Consider the following 26,162-nt stretch of genomic DNA (forward strand, 5'->3'; position numbering starts at 1 on the left):
ATGGAGAATTTAGAAAAGTGATTTCATTTCAGTTAGGGTTTTTGAAATTCAAATAAAGAATATACTTGTTTAGATAAAAAATAATAATAAAGAAATTCAAAATTTGTAAGTAATTTCGAAAGGGAATTAAGCCACTCAAATTTTTCTTCAAATTCTACCTAAAGAAGTGATTTTTCAAAATGTTTCATAAGCTTATTTCATTTACCCATATAAAATTAAAAACTTAAAACTTCAAAATAATTTTTTTATTTAATTCTAATATATTTAAATTTTATTCCACTCTTGTAAGAGTTGATCAACCTTCAATAAAGATGAGTGTTTAAAAGTGTTCACTAAAAATGTGCAAAACTAAGATTGCAATTTTTTTTTTAAATTAGAGGTTATATTGTGAATTGGCAGTACATTCATTCTCTGGCAAAAGTCTCGTACATATAAATAATTTATCGAAATATCTGTAATGTACAAGCTCTTTAGTTGTTATACTCTTTATTGAACAAATTGTTTAACTTAAAAAAATGTTCCAATAATTGCAATACATTTCATGAAAAACTCAAACCTTTTCAATTACTTTTTCTTTTATGAATAAAAAATACCTTTGGAAGGCTCTAATCCAATTATAGGAAAAGAGATTTGAATTAAATATTTTTAAAAGATAAAACTTATGGGAGTAATCAATATCTAATTTATTACATTGTTGTTTTCAAATTTTAAATAATATGAGATTTAATTTTTATTATTTTTAAATCTCTCAACAAGTTAGTGTTATAAGTCAATTAAATATTAATTTGGTTGTAGAAAGGATTCAAATACTCTTACGTTTTTAAGCTAAATTATATTTTGATAATTATACTTTTATCTTTTTATATTTTTAATAAAATTAATAAAAAAAACTTACATATAGTGAGATTTGAACCTATGATACCAACATAAATAAAAATTTAACTTTACCACTTTAACTAAAACTTCAATTTAATCTTTTATATAAATTTTAATATCTTTACATGAAAAAAGTCTTTTCACTCACATCTTTCGTATCTCTACTAACTTTAAACTTTTGATTGAACTAGTATCACGAGTCAACCAAAAAATTCGGTTAGAGAAATGACTAGAATATTATTTCATATTTAAAATAAGTTATATTATTACGAGAGTATTTCAATCTTTTTCATTTTTAATAAAACTAATAAAAAAACTTACATATGATATATTTGAACCTAGGACACCAGCATAAGTAAAACTTCAATCTTATCATTTTAATCAAAGTTTCAACTTAAATATTTCTTTTTATAAATTATCATATTTTTACCCATAAAAAACTTCAAACTCACATTTTGTATCTCTATTAACTTTAAACCCAAAATTGACTTAAACCAAAATTGATTAAAATACTTTTTCTTATTTAAAATAAATTATATTATTACAACTATATTTTGATGTTTTATATTTTTAATAAAACTAATAAATAATTTGGCCTAAACATTAAAACAAAAACTCAACTTTTTCCATGTCAATTTTTTTTATAAATATTAATATTTTATTAATTTTTTACTCACGTTTTTTTTTTTTTTTTGCACACTCAGATGCCTGTTGTCTCTAAAACATCTGTAAAAGTCATCCCTCTAATCTGATTTTATTCCAATTTGAGAATCCTCCTCGTGTTGATTCAGGCTAGCCAAGTGTCAATCAATTTGTCCTTTTTTGAAATTTTTGCTTTTTTATTTTCTATTAGAAAGATACGAAAAGAACAAGAAAGATTGGGCTTGTTTTCGTGTTTTATTGGTTTAAAGTTTTTCTAATTTTTATAAATTTTATAAGATTCATGATTTTGACATATTTATATCATGTTCATTGAGTTACTTTTAATTTCTCATATACATAAGAGTTTTATAATTATATGTAACTTGCTATATGTTTATAATTTATTTTATTCGACATTAAAAATTATTATTTTACGTGAAATATCTTGCTGTATATTAATTCACTTAGTATTTTCCATAGAATTTTGCAGTTATTCAATTTCAATTCATGGGTAAAATTTATAAATTTATTTAAAATTTTCATTTTTATACAATTTAAAATTTTTCATGTTAATAACTTATTAAACTAAAATTTTGATAATTTTATGGAGTTAATTTCATCCCTCAATCGATCTCAATTTAATTATGAAATTATTAAAATTTAATTATTTTTATAAAATAATAAATATTAAATTAATGTTATTTATGCTTTCTCACATTGTAATAAATCTAAAAAAATACACCTACAATGAAAATTAGGATATTTGAACTCAAAATATCGTGTTAACTAACTCAACTCACCATTTTAAGCAAAGTCATAATTAATTTTATATTATTTTTTTAATTTTTCACATACATCATGAATGTATCATAATTTAATTTTATAATAATTTAAATTTCGCTTTCATATTTAAATTGGAGTTATTTTAATTTATCAGTTTGATAATTTAATTTTTTATATATTATATTTAAACTAATGATTAATTATGAAATTATAATATAAATATATTTTTTAAAAATCGTTATAGTTATACAGTAACATAAAAACATCGTACATAAAATTTTAAATCCATTTTAGGCATATTTTGTAATACAATCATTGAAGTACAAGATTAGATTGTATTTTGTTTTTTAATTCAATAAATGGATAAATTAGTTTTGTATATTAAATAAATGAATAAATTAGTAATTTTTATTAAAAATTTTATTCATTTGTATTGTCAAAAATTAGTGTGATTAACGGAATAATTAGACAGTAACATATGACGTGTCACACGTAATTTATGTTGATATACAAAAATTAATTTTTAATAATAAAAATAGATAAAATTTTAACAAAAAATCAATTTATTTTTGATCTAATATATAGATATCAATATTTACAGTACAAAAGGTAAAATCCCAAAACATAGAAAATGCTTTACCCGCATATTTTTGTAATAAAAGGTAATGGATAGAGGTTTTCTAGTATATTCATTGGCATATTCTTAAAATATTAGAAAACAGAACCCACGCTGGTGCTTAATCTATCAATTTGGATGATAAGGAATTGATATGACCACTTCACAATACAATTCTAGAAGAAACGCTTTTTCGGTTTTCCTCTCTAATATATTGGATTAATTTCCCCCACTTATATCGTCGTAAACAACACTTACAAAGCTGTTCTTATACCAATTAACTCCAATAGTCGACACGTGTGTCTGTCTCGTACACCAAGGTCTTTTTTTTCTTCAGGAAATTGAGCACCAAATTTGTTTTTCTAAAGAAAATAAAAAAGGTTGTCACAAGTGGGAATTACCTTTAACTGGGTCGACTCTTGTAGCTCGATAGATTGCCACGTTAAAAGTTTCTTAATTGTTAATATGTATTATTTTTATTTCATAATTTTTTTATATGAACTTTTATGCTATACTTCCATTATTTTTAGTATCATGTTCACAAAGGCGTGTCCTTTTTGGAGTCTTGACTAGTTTGCACTTTAAAATTTTAAAAATTTAAATTTTTAAAAAATTTTAAAAAAATTAATTAGGTTCAAAATTTTATACTTTTAAAGTTTTTAAAATATTTTAATTATACTCTTTTTAATTTTTGAAAATTTTAATTAAACTTTCTTAAAAAAAGTTTTGAAAATTTTCAATAATCTCATAAAAATTTCAATTAAACCTTCAATTCTTTTTTTTTAAACATTTTTATTAAATTCTTAAATTTTTTAAAAATTTTACCATCCAAAATGCCAGAATCCGCCATGTTGATGTTGTTTTCTAGTTATCGAAGTTTATATAATTTATTATAATAACTCAATTAGACCTGTTGTATCTAACTTCATCTTTCTCCTTTTTTTTTTACATATTATATAAGATTACTGAAAAGAAAATTATATCTTGGTATTATATTTATGTTATTTTGTATTAATATAAATTATATAAATTTCTGCACATTTATATTTTGTTTCATGTGCATTTTAACATTTTTGTATATTTATGGTGTAAACATGGAATTTTTCGTCAAATCATGAGGTTTTAATATTTTTATTTTTATAGAGATAAATATTAATTTTACATGTGAATTTTATAATTTGATACAAAAAAAAACTTTGATTTTAATTTAATTATACATATTTAAAGAAATTAATATATACATTTATTTTCATATTAGATTAATATAATTGTTTGTGTATGTAAGATCTATCATAAAATGGTGTTAATTCGATAATGTTATTAGTGATTTTTAAAAGTTAAATCAAATCAAAATTTTATGTATAAAATAACACAAAATCGATGTTCATATATGACATTATTCATTAGATTAAAGTTCATGTATAGTTTTGATTTTATCCCTTTTTATATTATCTTAATTCATTTCATATTTTGTATAATTTATTATAATAATATAATTTTAATCTTAAATTTATTTATTTAAAATTTTAATAATTACAAATATTATACCTTAAGACTTCAATCTAACGAAAGCATACTTGAACATATATATACATAAGACCTCTCGTATTTGGCTTGATGGTTAAATATTGTTCACTCATAGAACTGACTTGGATTTGAGTCTTCGGGAGAGTAAGTGATGGGTCTTTTCTTGAGAAGCTTTTTGTGGACGCAGTGTATACATGCGTGGTGTGGGTATATTCTTACCTTATATGTGAATACTAACACTGTGATTGTATGATACCAAAAAATAATATATATATATATATATGCATATGATTGATATGTTGTCATTTCGATCATATTATTAACATGTAATTTTTCGTCACACCATGAGTTTTAATATTTGTTTAAATTTTTTCTATAAATTCAATTTATTTCATAGTTTCATTAAATTTATTATAATAAATTAATTTTAATCTTAAACTTATTTATTTAACATGGAATATATGTATCTATTAATGTGTATGTATTATGTGTACTTATATATGTATCATTAAGACTTCAAACTAATGAAAGCGTACTTTACCTTATAAATGCATATAATTGATACGCTGATGTCCTCTCCTATATTTTAAGCCAGAAAAATGTCGTCTTTTTCTTTTCTTTTTCTTTTTCTTTTTGTTAGGCAGAAATAGATAATAATAAAAAGAAATTTGTTTACTCTTAAAAAAAAAATTCTGCCAAATAATTTTTAATGTTTGACGTTATGATTTACTCAGGGAACAGGCTTCCAGCATCGCCACGAGCCTCCTGCTGCTACTTGACCTATGTTACAGAAGGATGCTGCTTCTCTCTAGGTGCTGGTATTTAGTCTAATTTGTCTTTGAACTCTTTATTTGTACCCCCCCCCCACCCAAAAAAAAAACAGAGAAAAAATCACCAGTTCGATTTGATCAGATTCGAGCTGTGAAAAGGCATATATCTAATAAAATACACCAACTTCGATGATATTTAAAAGGTTAACTTTGTAGATGTTTGGGATAGAAATAAAAACAATGCCAAAATCAAGCTGCTAAAAGAAATGAGTTAACCATTTGAAGAATATAAGCTTCTAGTTTTATTCATAATATTTTGTTCAATACCAGATTTGCCTTTATTCCCAGTGAAGCAGAGAAATATATAGAATACATATAGATATTATATATAAAAACTAATGGAACATTCATCAATATCCATGCTCACTAGTCATCATAATTGACTTAGTTTCACACCAGATTTGCCTTTACTCCTAGTGAAGCATAGTAGTACACATAATACATACACATTAGATACATATATAAAACCTAATGGAACATTCATCAATCCGTGCTCACTAGTTATCATAATTGACTGATTAATTAAGTAATTAATCAATCAATCCTTCTTGTGCTCTTGATCAGCACGTCGTACTTCAAGGCCGCCATCAGGTCTCTTCTCAAGTGAATAAGGCATATAGGTTCCTAGAATTCTGTCCCATATGTCAAAGTAGACAGAGAAGTTGTATTTGGTACCATAAAGCTGATGGTGGACATCATGGTATGCCGAATTGTTGTTAAAAAAGAGGTAAAAGGGGTTTCCGGGAAGCTTCATCCCGCAATGATCATCCACTAATTTAAGGATGGTAAAGGAGGAGAAAAACATGGCAATCCGAGGAGACATGCCGGAGAGGAGTACAGCTAATGTTCCGCCCATGGTGTCCAAGAACCCCTCAATTGGATGCATATACTGTCCTCCAAATGAATAGGGAACAACCAGCCGGTGATGCGGAACATGAAGGTGTTTGTATAAAAACTTGTTCTGATGCAAGTACCAATGCACAAAAAACGACCATGTATCTATCACCACCATTGCTATCACCAATTGCTTGGCTAGAAGAAGCAAGGTTAGTGATTTCTTTGGAGATGCCTCACCATCTTTTTCTCTTGTTACCTGCAACCAAAACAAATTAAGTTCCAAGTTCTGATACAAATAGAAAATGGTGGTGCTCTGATATTTTATCTGATCCTTGAAAGTTACAAACTTACAATAAAGAAGAAGAAAAAATTTTGTTTATAATTGCATCAAAAGAAAGGAAAAGGAAAATAAAAAGAAAAGCCATTAATTACTACTCATACCGCATACGTGAAGAGGTTAATAGCAATTGACATGACTTGATGGCAAAGAACGGCTTTGAAGACTTCCTTTCTGGAAACCAAATTCTTCTCCTCCTCTTCTTTCTTGGAGTGCAACTTGTACTTCTCAAACCTTGACTCAAACATCACATACATACCTGAGTATATCCAATAAACAGCAATTGGCACCAAAGTGGCCAGCAATTCCTCCGACGTTACAAAAGCCATCCCAGTTTTTGAACTTGATCTCCCTTTAAGTGTTCAATTCTAATAATAGCAATGGAAATGTGTCTTGTTCAATTACACTATGCAATAGTCTTCTTATAGTTCATAATTGACAGTGACTGAAATTCACAAAATGTAACTAGAGCATGGAATAAGGGGGAATTTTTTTGATATATATTTGCGTATATACTCCTTTAATTGTTGACCATTCAAAACACAAAAAGTAAGAATTTTGATTGTGTAAAATTTATATGAAAACTTTAAGCCAGAAATATGTTGTCTTTTTTTTTTATATGTTAGCCAGAAATAGATGATAATAAAAAGAAATTTCCTAACTTTTAAATATTTTTTTGTCAAATTTTTATTTCTTGATGTTATGATTTATCATTTTTCCTCTCTCTAGAGTAATTGAGAGAATACATATCATCATTATATCTTTTGAAAAAGGAAACCACTACATCAATTCAAAAAGAAAAATTACAAAAGAAAATAATAAAAAAAGAAAAAATATGTGATGGTTTAATTGGTGTACCCTGATGGAAATGATTGAAGCTTTTCGTCTTATGTTTGCCTAAACAAAGCTTATTTTTAATTGTCTTAAATGAAAAAGAATATGCTTTTTAGTTATTTTATTTATTAATTTTTAGTTATCTTAAGAAACTTTAAGATAGATTTAAAAAATCTAGAATATATCCCATAAAAGTAATTGGATAACTCTTAGGATCCTTACTATAATTTTGCTTTGAATTTCCTCCAATCTCATCACAGTTTCATTGTTGAGGTGTTGGATAAATTTTCAGTAGGATAAACATGCTTCTCTTTGTCTAATTCGAGCTTATCTCTAATGGAGTAATTTTATCCCTTCCATTTTTAAATTTATTATTTATTATATTATTTTTAATACAATTGAAGTTTAATTAGTTTAAATTATTATTTAATATGAAAAGATTTTAATATATTTTATAAGTCAGCATAAATATAATTTTGAATGAATTTTTATTAAGGGCAAACAAAATTCGATTCAACTAGAAAAAATTTAAAAAAAAAATAAATTTCGAATTATTCGAATTAAATTAATCAAGTTAGTCGAATCAACTCGATTTTTTTAATTTCATGTTCAAATCTAGTTAAATTTTTTAATTTGAATAAATTAAATATCTAACTCTTTTACTTCTTTCTCCTTAAACCCCCTTCTTAGAAGTCAAACCATTTTACTTTCCCAAAAGAAATTAATAGAAGTCAAACCATTTTACTTTCCCTAAAATAATTAACTTCCTCAAACCCCAATTTTTTTTTCTTTTATTTCTTCCAAAACTTTTACTTCTCCAAACTTCCAAAAAAAATTCCATTTGCTTTCCTCTAAAACTTGTATTTTCTCTTAAACCCTAAATTTTTTTTGAATTTATATCTACTATTTATATTATTGAATTAAATTTCACATTTTGTACTATTTATATTATTGAATTATTTAATAATATTGAATCTTTATCATTTTCTGTTAAAATTGAATTATTGATGATGACATAAAATATTCAGTTAAAATTTTTATTAGTATCAATTTCACATTTTATCTTTAAAATAACTTTTATTAAAAAATCATATTTTTTATATTTAATATTTTTTTAATTTCAAAATACATGGTGATAAGAATCAGAAGATACTTGAAGCAACTAAGCAAGTAAAGAAACTAACCTGTATATAAAATATTAATAAATAAATTATGAGGAGACGAAAGTTAATAACAAATTTAATTACGGTGGGAAAATTTGATTATGGTGAGTGACAATGGTTACAAGGACTCAAAGTTATTTTTTAGTTTAACTCGAACAAATATATTCGATTCAATTCGAAAAAATTTCAAATTGAGTTAAGATGATAAAATAAGAATTGTCAACTTGATTAACTCGAAATATTTTCATTCGATTCGATCGAATACTCACCCCTAATTTTAATAATTTTTTGTGATAACTGTATTTCTTTTATTCCACAAGTAACCTTAAAAAATTGACATGTTTCCCTTTTTTCTTTAATATTTCAACCTTTAATCCTCCTTGTGGTGTCTAAAATCTCCACTTATATACCAAATATTTTCTTTTTTTAATATAAATAGAATTTTAATGTTTTTATTTTATATTATATAAGGTGAGTATTTAGTTGCTTGTGGCAATGTGCCAAATAATCTCTTATATATGAACATAGGTAGTCTTTTGGATGATTATTTTGTACTCTCATATCACTACTTTTTTTTTTTCAATATTGGGAATAACAGATTGAAGTAAAACGATTTAAACCTATGCCAAACAAGTATCTAACAATAACTTTAATCACCACTCCATTTAAGTTGAGAGTTATCTCACTGCCTGAATCAATTCAAACAAATATTTTATACTACTGTAATATTTGATCTTAATACTATATTGACTAATCACACTGAGTCAATTTTACCATCAAATATACCCCTTAAAATCAAATATTTGAAAATAAACGAAAACACACATATAAAAGACTTAGCAAATTGATGTACTAAGTGATTAAAATAAACTCAATTATATTTTGAACCTATGTCCATGCTAAAAATTAATTTTATATAATTTTCATGCATTTTTTAATTTTTTTATTGATTTTGTGTCATTTTATTTTGCATAAGCCATCATAACAATTTAATTTAGAAAATGATATATATGTTGATGTTATATTATGTCTACACTCATCTCATTTTATATAAATTTTAATAATATTCAATTTAAGGAAAAAAATTGTGGATTCATATCGTGTTTTTGTTTTTTTTGTGTATTTAAATTGTTGTTCAATTTTATAAGCTTTTATATGTAATTAATTTGTCATGTAAATCTTGGCACATTGATGTGTTTGTACCATTTTTGGTGTTTTTAATAAAATAATGTTGATTTTATATGATTTATTAGTTGATCTAATATTTTAGATAATACATAATAATAATTTAATTTTTAATCTAGATTCATTTTTATAATTAAATAAGAATTAGGTAAAATATATTATCATTCTCTCCATCCCTTTTGTCAATAGCCATTCCTACAAATAAAGAAATTCTTGGCCTTTCTTACTTTATTCTAGCAAAATAATAACATAATTAACCTCAGAGCTCAAAATACCATAATTAGGTTGTCAGTATCAAAATCAAATTCTGCAAATTAACCCCTGTTCTTGGATCTCTAGTAATTCTCGAGGTGCGATGTGTAATATGCAAATTAACTTAATCCCCATCTATTGATGTTTTGTCATCATAAATAAAAAATATTCCATCCATGTCGTCAAGTATAGAATCTCAATTAATCCAGCTCACGAGGTCTAAAGCTCACGGAGCGTCTCTGAAAACCAAAATCACATACTCAGAATGAGCCCGCAAGCTGTAGTCTATAACAAAACCAAAATAGTTCACATTTGCTCTTAAACATTACTGGAAAATAAAAAAGATGGTAAGATATTGATTTTCCGAATAAATTCAATTAAATTTTGACTTCCTATTTCTTTAAAATTTTAATTAGAGAGACTCAAGTCCAAAAATCAAAATCCAGTGTCGGTCCAACTTTCAGGCCAAATTGAAGTCCAAATCTGTACGAGTCAATAGCAAAATCCTAGGCAAGGGCCTGAAATTAAAAGTCCAAAATCATGTACAAGGTCCGGTTAACATGTTACAAAGGGCAAGTTCTACGACAATTTCACTGTTTGGAATTAGGTTTCCATTGCTGCCTCCGCTTCTCATTGCATAGGAAATTGTTTTCTTAAAATGAATCTTAATTTTAATTATTATTTTTTCCAGAAAAGGAAGAGCACCAAATAGAGATCACAATCGGGATATGGAAAGGCACACAAGAAATCAGAGAATATACACACAAAAATTACCAAAATGCACTCTGTGTTGTCACAAAGCTTATTCCTGCAAAAATTAGACAAAACAACCCAAGTATCCAACAGCGCGGAAAATACAAGATATTCATCAGTTTAACCAAATAATACTTTCAAAGGTTCGGTTTTTATGTTGGCATGATGTTTTTAAAACCAAATAAAACCTAAAGTTTAACCAAAACATTTCAAATACGAAAAACAAAGTTGGAGAAGAGAACTTAACCATATGGTGTTTCAGCAGGTATTAAAACCTTCGCAACGAAGAGGGCTTTGAACCTCATATTTTCGATGGACTCGTGGAAGAGAAGGGCTTTTCTTTAGGTGCTTTCAAAGAGGATGAAATAATGTTTTGAAGGGTTTTTTTTTAAGTGCTTTCAAAGAGGATGAAATCATGTTTTATTTTACGCATTTCACGGAGCAAGAGAATAAGTTTTCTTTGGTAGCCATGGGGAAGATGGGAGGTTAGGAAGATCGGCTGCGAGACAGTTGAGAGAAAATGGAAGAGGCACCTCATGACAGTATTGAGAATGAACGGGAACCCTATGCTTTTATAATTAGGTTAGTATGAGGATATGGGAAAATTCCAACACAAATCTGCCAGTTTTATCCCGCATTCATTTAGGTCTCTCATTCGGATTTTTTTTTTTTTCGTTTTTATTATTTTCACACAACTACGAACTCACACACATGTGCTCGGGCAGGAGGTCAGATATTTGCGTTTTTTTTTATCCAAATTTTAATTCGCATTTATCTAAAAATTTGAATTTCTAAATTACACAAGTATTTCTTTCCAAATGTGAATCTATATTAAATATTGTTATCACTCTAATATCTGAATTTACAAAAAAAAATTAAATTTAGTATTTTCAATTATATGTTGGATATCTTAATATGTAAAAATTCAAATCTAAATATGTGAAATAATATAAAATTGAACAAAAAACTAATTTTAAATATTTTTTTCATAATTAACAATAGATAAATGAAAAATAAAAAATAGTTAAATAACAATCTAATCAAATTAAATATAGGGATTTCACAAGAAGATAAATATACTTAACCTAAACATACAAATTCCAAAAAAAAATATAAGTTACATAATAATTTGTGAAAAATCTGAATTTAACATTTCCAACCATATATCAAATATCCTAAAAAAATCCAAATATGAATCAAACAAAAGTAGTTTTAAATAAAATTTATTTATAATTAACAATAAATAAATACAAACTAAATTAAACATAACAATTTCACAACAATTTAAATATACCTAACAACTGTCGATTGAGTTTTAGCTCGATTGGCAAGGGCATTATTGCCAATGCAGGAGGACGTGGGTTTGAGTGCTATGAAACACATTATCTTCCTATTTATGGGTTAGGGAGGGGCTATGGATAGTTCTAAGCATTGTGTTAAAAAGAACATATATGATTAGAACTATTGAGATTATTTAAAATATATATACCTAACAACTTAAACATAATAATTTCAAACAAATTAAGAGATGCATAACAATCCCAAATAATTTAACCCTATTTATATAATTCTAATTGTATATATTATAATATACCATAAAGTTAGTTGTCTCTTAAAGAAGAATATTAATATAAAGAGATCGTCAACAAGGGCGTTCTAGTGTGTTGTAGATTCTTATCCAAGACTTGTATCATTTGATGATGCCATGTGAATCTCTAGAAACATGTGAAGTGTATGGTCCAATATTGAAATAATTTTATAGGTTTTCCCTGACTTTGTTCGTGTCAAAAAACAATTCGAAATGCCTAGACTCTTTTAGAAGAGGTTTGGGTCAAATAACAATGATTCGAAGTACTTTTTTTTACACTATTTCGGAAACCCAAGGACTTAATCGTATGGATATGTAAAATACAGGATTTCCAGTCCTAGTAGGAAAGGGAAGGAAACGGATACTCAATTTAAAGTGAGTAAACAGAATTCCATTCTCGATCTCATAGATACATATGAAATTCTATGGAAAACCGTATTCAATGAAAGTCGTATGTACAGTTTGGAGGGAGATCTTTCAAATCTTTCAAGATCCACCCTACAATATGGGGTCAAAAAGCCAAAATAAATTATTTTAGCCTTATAAAAGGAAAATGGATTCTTGAACCCTTTCACGCTCATGTCACGTCAAGGTACTGTAGAAGAAAAAACTGCAAAATCTGATCCAATTGATCATAATCGATTAGATAACATAATGGTTAATCGTATTATGAAACACGAAAAAAAATCATTGGCTTATCAAATTGCCTATCGAGCCTTGAAAAAGATTCAACAAAAGATAGAAACAAATACACTATCTATTTTACGTCAAGCAATACGTGGAGTAACTCCCGATATAGTAGTAAAAGCAAGACGTGTAGGCGGATCAACTCATCAAGTTCCCATTGAAATAGGATCCACACAAGGAAAAGCACTTGCCATTCGTTGGTTATTAGGGGCATCCTGAAAACGTCTGGGTCGAAATATGGCTTTCAAATTAAGTTCTGAATTAGTGGATGCTGCTAAAGGGAGTGGCGATGCCATACGCAAAAAGAAAGAGACTCATAGAATGGTAGAGGCAAATAGAGCTTTTGCATGATTTCTTATGGGCATAAGCATCCCAATTAATTCAGTCTTATGGTTCTTCATTATCTGCATATGGCCTTCTTTTCTTAGGTGCTCATTTTGTATGGGCTTTTAGTTTAATGTTTCTATTCAGCGGACGTGGTTATTGGCAAGAACTTATTGAACCCATTGTTTGGGCTCATAATAAATTAAAAGTTACTCTTGCTACTCAGCCTAAAGCCTTGAGCATTGTATAATGACGTGCTGTAGGGGTAACCCTTTACCTTCTAGGTGGAATTGCCACAACATGGGCATTCTTCTTAGCAAGAATTATTGCAGTAGAATAATGGCTAGGCTAAATACTACTGGGTGATCGATAGCGAAGTAGTATCGTGAGGGAAGGGTGAAAAGAACCCCCGTCGGGGAGTGAAATAGAACATGAAACCGTAAGCTCCCAAGCAGTGGGAAGAGCCTAGGGCTCTGACCGCGTGCCTGTTGAAGAATGAGCCGGCGACTCATAGGCAGTGGCTTGGTTAAGTGAACCCACCTGAGTCGTAGCGAAAACGAGTCTTCATAGGGCAATTGTCACTACTTATGGACCCAAACCAGGGTGATCTATCTATGACCAGTATGAAGCTTGGGTGAAACTTATGATTAGAACTTTTGAGATTGTTTAAAATATATATACCAAACAACTTAAACATAATAATTTCAAACAAATTAATAGATATATAACAATCCCAAATAATTTAACCCTATTTATATAATTCTAATTGTATATATTATAATATACCATAAAGTTAGTTGTCTTTTAAAGAAGAATATTAATATAAAGAGAGTAACGAAATAGAAACAATAGAAAATGGGTAGGAATACAAACTAACCCTAAGTCGATAGGCTTACCCCATACGCTCGATCCTAACATTTGTCCTAAACCTAGTGTCAATATGAACATAATCAGAAAGCAAAGTAAAACCTAAACAAGGGGGCACAAAGTTCCAAGTAACATGATGAGCATGCAACAAAACTGCTCGAGCCAAAAAGTGGCCTTGTTTACATTTCATCGAATTCATCGAAAGGACACATCAGTAAACTAATTTTTCAATACAAGCCAATAATTCAATTTCATACCAAATTCTAATATACTAGTCAAACGACTAACCAAATCTCTATAAACTCATCGATTATCAAGCTTGAAAATAACCTTATCTATATTCGCCTCTTTGATCCAGTAGTGTCATTGCCATATTTACCAGACAAGCAATCTTCTATAAAACTAGCAATAGTGAAAATTTCTACATTAAAGCCCAGTGAATCCTACACCTTAGTAGCTTTGGGGCAAAAGAACAATACATGATCCAATGTTTTTAGCTTGCAACACAAGCAGCGATAATCAATTTAAGCTTAATATACACCAAGGGGGTGAATTGATGTTTTAAAAACTTAAAGTAAATATGGCAATCAAAGAGGACTCAAGAATTTATAGTGGTTCGACCCTAATTGTCTACTTCCACTACCTTAGCTTACCACAACTAAGGATTTCCAAGATTCACTCATTTGAACCTTTTAAGGACAAGGTAAAGGAAAAATAAGGCCTATCACACCTGAATTCCTTTAAACTCAGAAATTTAGAACATTTAGGGGTTAAATCAAAAGAGACGACAAACTGTTTATGTTAATTGAAAAATTAGGAAAAGATAGAAACAAAATGTAGCATGGTTGGAATCTAAATCTAAATCAGTAGAATTAGAACCATCATGTTCCATAGTGGGGGACAAAATGATTATGAATGGGTGGATGTTGCAGGGTTGGGGATCGTGCGAGAAGGGCTATAAATAGCTAAGAAATGACTTCCCCCAGTCTATTTTGTTTTTCTTCTTCAACTTTTTCCTTAGAAGCTCTTGGAGGAGATGTATACGAGGAAGCTCTGCATGGAGTGATAATCGAGAGGTTTAATCTGGAAAAGTAGAGAAACTAGTAGGCTGGTAAGGTTTTGAGCCCTTCGGTGTACGTAAGACTTAGAAAAATAAAGTTAAGAGTTTCTCGAAACCATTTTAAGGATTCTACATGTTTTTGGAAAAATTAAGTTTTAAATTGGGATTACCAAGTTTAACCCATGAATTGATTATCTTGCTTAGCTGCTAACAGAACAGAAGCTTTGGCGTTTGGAAAAGCTAAGTAGGCAATGCGAAGAAGCATGAGGTGAGTTTCTACGTTCCAACCCCAGAAAGGCTAAGCATGTTTAAGAGCATATAGGTATATGAGTATCTTCCATTTTAGTTTAGTTGGCATAATTCGTGATAATCTATCAAATAAAATGCATGAGATGCATGTGAATAATGGTAGTGTGAAAAAGGGTTTAGAAGAAGTTAAGAATAGGAAAAGGGATGATTCTGTTAGATACTGTCATACAGTATTATTGAGTAAAAGTGTTGATGTGCGAAGCTCCGGTCCTTGCGGAGGGGATGTTGCGGTGTTTGGGCATTAATGTTAAGAATAGTGAATTGGAGGAATGGAAGGAATGTGATGGGAAGAGTATATAAGAAAGATCATGGTGAGGCCATGGGACCGATCGAAGGCTATTCGTCTAAGAATGAGTAAGACCATAGCTGAAAGATACTATGGCGTCATGATAAAAATGAGTAAGAACATAGTTGAAAGATGCTATGGCATCATGACAGAAATGAGTAAGACCATGGCTGAAAAACACCATGACATCATGATAAACATGACTAATGTAACGCCCTTAACCCGATCTGATTCACTGGATCCGAACCTCGAGTGTTACAACACAAATACAAACTTATGCTTAAATATTCATATATTATTTTCATAATTATTATAAACTAATTAAATAATCTCCCAACCAAAGTTTCAATTGAATATACATTGGACAATTACTATCATCATACAAGAATTTCCATTATAAAGACTCTCAGGCTAACCTCAAAACTTAATTACATTATCTCAAGTGTAAACCTTAAGGAATACTTTTAACTAGATTTATGCTACCAACACGTTATGTATGCATAATAGCCTACCCTACAATTTCTTTAGCGTAGCCCTAGCATTGTCCCTCTTGGCATAGACCAATGTAAAATTACCTGTAACATAAAACACAGGGGTAAATTCATGAGAACTTAGTGAGATAAACAAGCATTTACTTGAATCATTTTTGTATTTCGCATATGGTAATTCAATTCGCCATCTCATTGTTCATTATTGTTCAACTTGTCTCTAGCGAATGCCTTCTCAGAATGTCATTATTTGTACCATAGATGTCAACCCTAACTCTGAAGTCAAGCTTACTTTCCACATCTTTGATATGTTACTCACGTTCTTCACTCCGCACTTTTGTAATTCCTTAACCATACCCATTCCAGAGGCCCATACAGACAAAATATTGTTATTCTTACATACATACTCCAAGCCATCGATTCTTCGAAATCCATGAGTGATTTTGTACATAGATGAAAGATACATTATTTAATTATATATTTGATCCTTTCTGGAGAATACTCATTTTTCTTCTAATAATTACAAACATATAATCTTATTCAACTTACCAGACATAGCCCTAACTCAAATTTGTTCTTTAAGTATAATTAACCCATACTTTGATTCGCCACATGCTTTGGCGCATTCTAGTTTCTCTGTTCTTGTCTTAAGATTATGCAGGATATACCATAACATTTCATATGAAGCTCGCCACAAAGGAAGCTAAGTAAAATATCTCATTGAAGGTGTAACATGATACGCCACAGGGGTTTTTCCTTCTAAGTTCATTACAACTATCGTCTTTTCAGAGTTTGCCATGAATGCCATTTCTTTGAATGTTTTCTTTGGATGTTTACCACAGAGACATTTTCTTTGGATGGTTGCCACAAAGGACATTATTTAGAGTACACCATAAAGGTTTTTTTTTCGTAGATAACCATAAAGGCTTCCTTTTTTGTAGATCGCCACAAAGCCTTTATTTTTCATAGATCACCACAAAGACTTTTTTTTTCTGGCATGTTTACAATAGGGATTCGCCTAAACTCACATTTCGTGAGGTTTTCCCCTCATCGTCCTGGGTCATGCAGAGAACCCCCTTTTGGGTAATCACCTTCCTTTAGTTCTTTTCCATATGATGCCATAGCCCAACTATGGTCTTACACAATATCATGCCATGGCCATAGACTTTCCTTTTAGAGATTCATATTAGAGATCATGTTTTTAGTCCCGACGGACCCCTTTAGACGCTACCGTAGTGACCAGACATAGACTCACTTGATAGACTTTTCAAGTATTGACACCCTTTTAGACTCATTACTTTGATTCATCATCATAACCCGACTAACACATACATCTTAGCACGTGTTTGCAGACATAATCATTCAACCATACTTTAACTTCAAGGTTCATATCACAAATTGAAACTTGTTAGCTTTCACACTAACTATTCATGCAAACTCATCAAACATTCATATCACACCATAATCATCATACTATATTTTCCTAGTTTTAGATTCGTAGTTTGATCACTTTTTATAGAGACGTCTTGAATACACAGAATACATGCATGAGTCAACTTAGAGTATCATGCCCTATAAATTATTTATTGTTCGTGCTAGTTTAAGACACAAGGAGTAAAATAGCCAAGTGGTTAAGTGTGTGAATTAATTCCTAGTGGTCTTAGGTTCAAGCCCCCATAATGTAACACCCCTAACCCGTATCCGTCGTCAGAATAGGGTTATAGACCATTATCGTAAAAATATAACTTAAAATCAATAATTTCTAAACATTTCATAATCATAGCAAAATCCATTCAAATATATGTTTAACGTCCCTTACTCGAGCCCTCGAAGCCTTGGAAACACTTTAGAATCGATTCGGGAGTAAATCAGAAACATTTAGAATTTTATCGAAAAAGATGAAAAATTTCACACTGCAGGGGTCACACGGCTGTGTAGACATTCAAAATAGGGACACACGACCATGTCTCAGCCCATATAACTCTTTCACTTGGGTCACACGACCAATCAACACGTCCGTGTGCCAAGCTGTGTAAATCTTGAAATGGCCTCACACGCCCTATGCCAAGCCGTGTGCTAGGCCGTGTAACTGCCTCACTTGCAACCCTTTAAAACCTATAGTGGACACACGGCCGTGTCTCAAGGCTGTGTGTCACACACAGCTGAGACACACGCCCGTGTCTTAGGTCGTGTGGACAAGAAATAGGCCAATTTCAAGCCATTTCTTTCACCGAATTCAAGCTCACACCTACAAGCCATTTGCACATACAATCAAGCTTTAAAAACATACCTAAAACATGCATAATAGGTCTAATTCAATATGGTATCTATCCATAAAACCAATATGCGAAAAAGCACCTCAATCACAAATCATCAAATCAACCTAAACATAAATATACTATCCATGAATCAACCATACATAACTACCTATTTCCATACCAAATCATACCACAATAACCATATGCCAAACCACACTCAAGCATACCAAATTGTTCATTCAAAAAATATCATTACTTGACCATGTCAACATTAACCATCAAAGTATTAAAATGCTAAAAGTTCATCAACCATAATAACACATTTACAAGCCAAACATAATGACTATCTTATCAAGCACAATTCAACTATACATGCCATTATGACCATGACTCAAAACATCGAAATCTACTGAAACAGTCGCTGGATAGTGTGATAGGTCTCAGATGAGCTTCCAAACCGATCGAGCTTCTAATTATCTATAAAACATGGGAAATGAGACTATGTAAGCATATAATTCTTAGTAAGTTCGTATAACATAAAACATAACTTATCATTTCATTATATAAAATTTAACATGATATAATCCAACCTTTAGCTTGGCACAAACCTAAGCACCAACACAAACATGTTAGCATACTTAAACATAATTCATATGAATTTAACATGGATAACCATTATTCTTGAGCTTGATTCAATTGGATTTGTCATCCATCATAACATAACATGTTTTTCATGTAGCTCCCCATTTCAATGCATTTCATACATACATGTCTTGGTTCATATTGAACACTTACCATTTACTTTCAAATTCATGCCCGTTGAACTGTTTAGAATATCATCGGATACGTGGGATAGCTCACACGAAGTGTGCCAAAGATATAATCATAACATTTCCTTTCTTTTACATCGTTGCTCACACGAGCTGTGAAATAGGCCTGCTCACAAGAGCCGTGGGTTAGAATGTAAGCTACATGATGCTGCTCACACGAGCTGTGGAGTATCCACAACACATACCGAACCTCAGCCATCGATAGGACATTTAAGACCAGCACCCAAAACATGGAAACCTTAATGACATGCCATTTGTATCATACGAATTCCTAAGGTTCAAACAGGGCTCAATAATCTTCGTACGTCGTTGGATTTCCATTAATTATTTACATAGCAATCCACAATTTACATATATTTAAAACATTACATAATTACACAAACTTACCTCAGCAATAAAGGCATAAAAACAGAGTCGACTAATCCGAAGCTTTATCTTTACCGCGATCTAAAGCCGTACAAGGTCTATCTTGATCTAAATAAATAAATTCAATCTATTTAATATCCATTCTATTCAATTAATCCAAAATTCATATTTTTGCAAAATAACGCTTTTGCCCCTATTATTTTGATTTCATTACAATTTACTCCTTAAGCTCGTAAATTGAAATTCATACAATTTCATCCCTACCCAAGCTAGCCGAATTCAATATAGGTCCATAGCAACTCATACAATTCATTATTTTACAATTTTCACCATGTATTTTACACATTTTATAAATAAATCCCTGTTTGACATTTTTAACAAAATTCACTTTACAAAAATTTTTTATTTATCAACAAAGATTCATTTTCTTCTATCAAACATAAAAAATCACATGCACACATTCATGGAAAAACTAACCTTTTAAAATTTTTTCAAATTAGTCCCTGGGCTAGTTAGATTAAGCTACAATGACGTCAAAAACATATAAATCATTATTTGTACTTACATGCAAGTGTCACGGACTTAGAGTTTTCCCACGCGATCCGTGCGGCCTTAGGCAGTTTCTCTGCTCAAAACGCCTAAGTCAGCCCAACTTGTAACAAAAAAAGATTCAGCAGCAAAAACGCCCAAGTCAACTTCACTCGCAACAATAAAGGATTCAATAGAATTCCCTTAAGATTTTCACGAAGAGCAACAGAAGAACGAAGTAAGAACGAGCCTTGAAAGATGAACAAAAGCAAGAACACTTGAGAGAAAAGTTTGAGTGAATCCTCTCAAAATTCTTATTAATAACTCAATGAAATATACAATGAGCAAAGAGGTCTCTATTTATAGTTGAGCCTCACAGTATATCAATAGCTATAATTAAAAGCTGAATACAATTAGAACTCTAAGCTTACATAACCAGCTATATACAAATAGAACTCTAAGATTCCATAATTATATCTTCTAGAACACTTCCCATTTCTATCAGGCTCTTGAGATGGGCTTTTAATCTCTCCAAACACCGGGCCAGTTTGGTTGGGCCAGTTTGGTTGGGCTAAATGACCTCCCTCGAACACGATGGATCGCACCAGTTTGTCATGGTTCCGAGCACCGATGCGCAACCCATGACATTCTCCCCCACTTGTTCTAGCGACGCCCTCGTCGCATCCTCCTTATGGAACTGGTCAATCTTCCCTTGGAACTGCCACAATGCCTCAGTAGGTTCCCAACTTGCTTCGCTATCAGGAAGTCCCTTCCATCGAATTAAGTACTCATGCTGTGGTCGGTGGTACTTTCGTCTAATTACCCGATCTGCCTCAATGTTTTCTACTTCACGATCATACGAGACTTTTACCCCATCGGTGCTCGTTCGGACTTGCCTCGATTCGGATATTCTTGATCCTCATAGAACGGCTTAAGCATGCTTACATGGAAGACTGGGTGTACTTTAAGTTTTGGTGGCAACTCCAGCTTGTAGGCCACCTTGCCCACTCTCTTCACAACTTTAAACGACCCTTCATACCTTCGCACAAGACCCTTGTGCAAACCAGTATATCGTAAAATCAAGTGTAGTTTAGCAAGGACTGAGTCACCCACTTGAAATTGTACATCCCTTCGGTTCTGATCGGCCCACTTCTTGCTACGCTTACTTGCCTTGTGTAAACAAGCTCTAGCCAAGTCATTCTTCTCTTGCCAATCTTTTGCGAATCTATAGGCTGCCGGATTTGGTCCTGTGTAATGGGTCACAACAGCGTTGGGTGTGAGTGGCTGTTGACTCGTCACTATTTCAAATGGACTTTGATTCGTGGTCCCACTTTGCTGCAAGTTATATGAAAATTGGGCCACATCCAGCAACTTTGGCCAATCCCTTTGTGTGGCACTCACATAGTGCCGAAGATACGTCTCCAACAGTGCATTTACTCGTTTAGTTTGCCCATCGGTTTGTGGATGCATGCTCGTGGAGAAGTTCAAATCTGAGCCCATTGACTTGAACAACTCCGTCCAGAACCGACCAGTAAATCGACCATCTCAATCGCTGATAATAGATAGTGGCACTCCCCAATATTTCACCACGTGTCTAAGGAATAACTGAGCTGCTTCCTCAGCAGGGCACTCTTTGGTCACCGGAATAAAAGTCGCATACTTTGAAAACCTGTCCACCACAACAAGAATACTAGCAAACCCGTCAGACTTAGGCAAACCAATGATAAAATCCATGGATAAACTCTCCCATGGCCTTTCTGGGACTGGTAGGGGTTGAAGCAAGCCGGCTGGAGTCTTTAACTCAACCTTGTCTTGTTGGCACACTAGACAAGTTTTCACATAGGTTTCCACATCAGCACCCATGTGAGGCCAATAATAGCGATCCTCCAAAAGGGCCAAAGTGCGATGCATCCCTGGATGACCTGCCCATTTCGAGTCATGACATTCCTTCATGACTTCCTTACAGAGTTTCCCATAATGGGGCACATAGAGGCGGTGTCCATGAGTGTATACTAGCTCCCCATCAAGCCAAAATCTTCTTGTTTTTCCCTCCTTGGCAAGCTCAATCAAATTTTTGGCCGTAGGATCATGGGACAATCCCTCTCGAATGCGTTCCAACAAAGAGCCATCAGGTTGACTGATTGCTGTGAATTCCATCTTTCGACTAAGTGCATCAGCAACATTGTTGGCACTTCCTGGTTTATATTCCATTGTGAAATCAAACTCTGCTAGTAAAACCTGCCAACGAGCCTGCTTGGGAGACAACTTTTTCTGGGTTAGAAAGTAACTATTGGCAACATTGTCGGTAAGGACCACGAACCTGGAACCCAATAAATAATGTCTCCATGTGCGCAAGCAGTGTACTACCGCAGTCATCTCTTTCTCTTGGACCGTATATCCACGTTTCGTCTCGTTAAGCTTTCGACTCTCGAAAGCAATTGGGTGTCCATCTTGCATCAGTACTCCCCTAATAGCATAATTTGATGCATCTGTACGTACCTCGTAAGGCTTCGTAAAATTCGGCAAGACAAGTACGAGCTCCCTCGTCATTTCTTGCTTCAATTGGTTGAAGGCCTTCTCACATTCTGGATTCCAATCCCATACCTTCCCCTTCTTCAACATGTCCGTCAAGGGAGTGGTAATTTTGGAGTAGCCTTCGACAAAGCGGCGATAGTAATTTGCCAATCCAAGGAAAGATCTCAACTCTGTTACCTTGGTTGGAGGCTCCCACTCTGAAATGGCTCGAATCTTATTTTTATCCATTCGGATCTTACCGCCTCCCACAATGTGGCCTAAGAATGACACCTCTTGTTGGGCAAATGAGCATTTCTCCTCCTTGACGAACAGCTCATTTTCCCTCAAAGTCTGGAACACCTCCCTCAAGTGTCTTACGTGCTCTTCAAGCGACTTGCTATAGACCACAATATCGTCAAGGTAAACAACCACAAAACGATCAAGAAAGGGTTGAAGTACCTTATTCATTAGGGTGCAGAATGTAGCTGGCGCATTCGTGAGTCCGAAAGGCATCACAAGGAACTCATACGAACCGTACCGTGTCACACAAGCTGTCTTTGGTTCGTCCCCCTCGACTATCCGAACTTGATGATACCCCGATCTCAAATCTAACTTGGTAAACCATCTTGCACTACCAAGCTGGTCGAACAAATCTGCGATAAGAGGAATAGGATACCTATTCTTCACGGTGATCTTGTTTAGAGCTCGATAATCGATGCACATTCTTAAGGACCCATCGTGCTTCTTTTGGAACAACACTGGCGCACCATATAGGGATTTAGATGGTCTAATGAATCCCGCATCTAAAAGTTCCTTCAATTGTTTCCGCAACTCTTCTAATTCTGGCAGAGACATACGATAGGGGGCCCTTGCTGGCGGCACCACATTGGATACTAACTCGATTTTGTGGTCCACCTCCCTCTTGGGTGGCAAACTTTTTGGCAACTGAGCAGGCATTACATCTCGAAATGATTGTAGCAATTGTCCCACTTCTTTCGGGGTCTCACTAACAGGCTCAGCGGTCTCTTCGATCTTCAAGGTGGCTAAATATGAGATTTCATTTCTCCGTACACCTTTAGCAAACTGAATTGCTGCTAGTGTTTTTCCCTCAAAGCTTCTCTTCCTTGTCACTTTCACCATGCATTGATGTTTCGCATCTGAAATCACCATGTAATTGCTCGAAGGGGCAATAAGAGCTTTAACCTGATCAAGGAAGCTTAGTCCCACCACAAAATCATAGTCATCAAGTGGTATTACCTTAATGGATACCTTCCCTGACCAATTGCCGAGCTGAAGATCCACTCCCTTTGCAACCCCCTTGATTGGAATACTTTCCGAGTTCACTGTTTTGATCCGACCCCGTTCATTATCTATCTTGAGGCCTAGTTTATAAGCAGCCTCCTCAGACATGAATAAATCAGAAGCGCCTGTGTCGACGAGCGCATTCAATTTTCTGCCGGCCACAATGATGTCTACAAACATCAAACCATGGCTCATTCTATCTTCGACACCCCCTAGTATCGATCCAAGGTTGTTATCCTCCACATCGGACTCCCCCTTTGCCTCCATAGCCTTGAGAGCGGCCTTCTTTGGACAGTCCTTGATCATATGTGGACCCTCACAGTGGAAGCACCTTATAGGCCCACTCTTTCTCTTGTCCCAAGGTTTCTTACCATCGCCGTTCCTACTGGGCATTTCTTTATCACCCCCACTATTACCCTTTAATCTGGGTTTAGAAGAATTGGAATTGTCTTTCCTCCCACCAAATTCAGCAAGTGATTCTGCTACTGACATAGCCTTGGTGAGCTCTTGAACTCCTCGGCGCTGCAACTCTTGCTTCGCCCACGGTTTTAATCCGTTCATAAAGGAAAAGAATGCCTCTTTCTCCCCCATATCTGATATTTGGAGCATAAGCTCGCTAAACTCCTGTACATACTCCCTCACAGTGCCTTGTTGCGCAAGCCGACGCAACCTTGCCCGAGCCTCATCCTCGGCATACTCTGGGTAAAACTGTGCTTTGAACTCACATCGAAACTCCTCCTATGTTCCGATTTCAGACCCACCACGTCTCACATCAGTGGACCTACGACGCCACCACAACAAAGCAACGTCAGATAGATACATCGCAGCAGTAGTTACCTTAGTGACATCCTCCGTGATGCCTTTGGCACAGAAGTATTGCTCGATTCCCCACAAAAAGTTGTCCACATCTCTTGCGGACCGTATTCCCTTAAACTCTTTGGGCTTGGGAACATCAATATTGGGCTTGGGTGCGGCAGCCGCTAACCCACCATTGCCCAAGGCAACCTTGTAGATTGTGAGTTCACCCTTGAGCTTCGCAATCTCTCCCTTCAAGGCCACCACCATAGCCTCAATGGCATCATCTCTACCAGTCAACTGTTTCATATTATCCGTCACATACTCTTTAAGCTGCTCCTGCATGGACTGCAGCCCATCATGGAGCCTATCATCAACATCTTCGACCCTCTCCTTGATATCCCCCATTGAACTCTCGAGAGTGACGACGCGGTCCTCTAAAGCTGACAATATGTCCCTTGAGCGACTGGCTTTCCTAGCCCTCCCACGGGTCTCCACTCCCTCAACTTCTTTTGACATCTTTCAACGGTGGCTTCGAACCTTAGCTCGGATACCAACTGTCACGGACTTAGAGTTTTCCCACGCGATCCGTGCGGCCTTAGGCAGTTTCTCTGCTCAAAACGCCTAAGTCAGCCCAACTTGTAACAAAAAAAGATTCAGCAGCAAAAATGCCCAAGTCAACTTCACTCGCAACAATAAAGGATTCAATAGAATTCCCTTAAGATTTTCACGAAGAGCAACAGAAGAACGAAGTAAGAACGAGCCTTGAAAGATGAACAAAAGCAAGAACACTTGAGAGAAAAGTTTGAGTGAATCCTCTCAAAATTCTTATTAATAACTCAATGAAATATACAATGAGCAAATAGGTCTCTATTTATAGTTGAGCCTCACAGTATATCAATAGCTATAATTAAAAGCTGAATACAATTAGAACTCTAAGCTTACATAACCAGCTATATACAAATAGAACTCTAAGATTCCATAATTATATCTTCTAGAACACTTCCCATTTCTATCAGGCTCTTGAGATGGGCTTTTAATCTCTCCAAACACCGGGCCAGTTTGGTTGGGCCAGTTTGGTTGGGCTAAATGACCTCCCTCGAACACGATGGATCGCACCAGTTTGTCATGGTTGCGAGCACCGATGCGCAACCCATGACACAAGAGGGAGAGATGCCAAATGCTTGAAGTGTTAACAATGGTGTTTTCTTAGGTCAAATTTCAGTGGAAGATGAAAAACAAAGATGATAGCTTTTGTTTTCATTAATTTACTAACATTTATTTTTTAAATTACTTATTTAAACTTATTATTAATATATAAAAAC

General features: G+C 33.0%; 2 protein-coding genes and 1 pseudogene across 2 annotated transcripts; 1 reads left to right on the forward strand and 2 right to left on the reverse strand.

The window, feature by feature from the left end:
- Positions 1 to 5,577: 5,577 nt before the first annotated feature.
- Positions 5,578 to 8,935, reverse strand: LOC107908453 (sphinganine C4-monooxygenase 2). Its single transcript, XM_016835624.2, has 2 exons — positions 6,553 to 8,935; positions 5,578 to 6,367 (listed from the first exon to the last, which is right to left on the reverse strand). Exons 1-2 carry the CDS (start codon positions 6,775 to 6,777, stop codon positions 5,813 to 5,815), a joined length of 780 nt encoding a protein of 259 aa, XP_016691113.1. The 5' UTR covers positions 6,778 to 8,935; the 3' UTR covers positions 5,578 to 5,812.
- A 3,867-nt stretch (positions 8,936 to 12,802) lies between these two features.
- On the forward strand, positions 12,803 to 13,261 carry LOC121214594 (30S ribosomal protein S7, chloroplastic-like; annotated as a pseudogene).
- Positions 13,262 to 21,093: 7,832 nt separating this feature from the next.
- LOC121214555 (uncharacterized) lies at positions 21,094 to 25,356 on the reverse strand. Its single transcript, XM_041088328.1, has 5 exons — positions 24,880 to 25,356; positions 23,279 to 24,780; positions 23,072 to 23,137; positions 21,814 to 21,895; positions 21,094 to 21,561 (listed from the first exon to the last, which is right to left on the reverse strand). The coding sequence occupies exons 1-5, from the start codon at positions 25,354 to 25,356 to the stop codon at positions 21,094 to 21,096; spliced, it is 2,595 nt and encodes an 864-aa protein (XP_040944262.1).
- Positions 25,357 to 26,162: the final 806 nt, after the last annotated feature.

This window comes from Gossypium hirsutum, chromosome D02 (genome assembly GCF_007990345.1).
Source record: "Gossypium hirsutum isolate 1008001.06 chromosome D02, Gossypium_hirsutum_v2.1, whole genome shotgun sequence".
Classification (NCBI taxonomy): Eukaryota; Viridiplantae; Streptophyta; class Magnoliopsida; order Malvales; family Malvaceae; genus Gossypium; species Gossypium hirsutum.

Bases quoted from the DNA above. Each gene is read 5' to 3' on its own strand.
- LOC107908453 (XM_016835624.2), bottom strand. From the start codon at position 6,777: ATGGCTTTTGTAACGTCGGAGGAATTGCTGGCCACTTTGGTGCCAATT. The intron at 6,368-6,552 runs GTATGAGTAGTA...TTTTGGTTGCAG, and splicing joins TTAACCTCTTCACGTATGCG to GTAACAAGAGAAAAAGATGG.
- LOC121214555 (XM_041088328.1), bottom strand. From the start codon at position 25,356: ATGTCAAAAGAAGTTGAGGGAGTGGAGACCCGTGGGAGGGCTAGGAAA. The intron at 23,138-23,278 runs GTACGGTTCGTA...TGTGGTCTATAG, and splicing joins AAGACAGCTTGTGTGACACG to CAAGTCGCTTGAAGAGCACG. The intron at 21,896-23,071 runs GTTCGTCAAGGA...TGTGGTGGACAG, and splicing joins ACTTTGAGGGAAAATGAGCT to GTTTTCAAAGTATGCGACTT.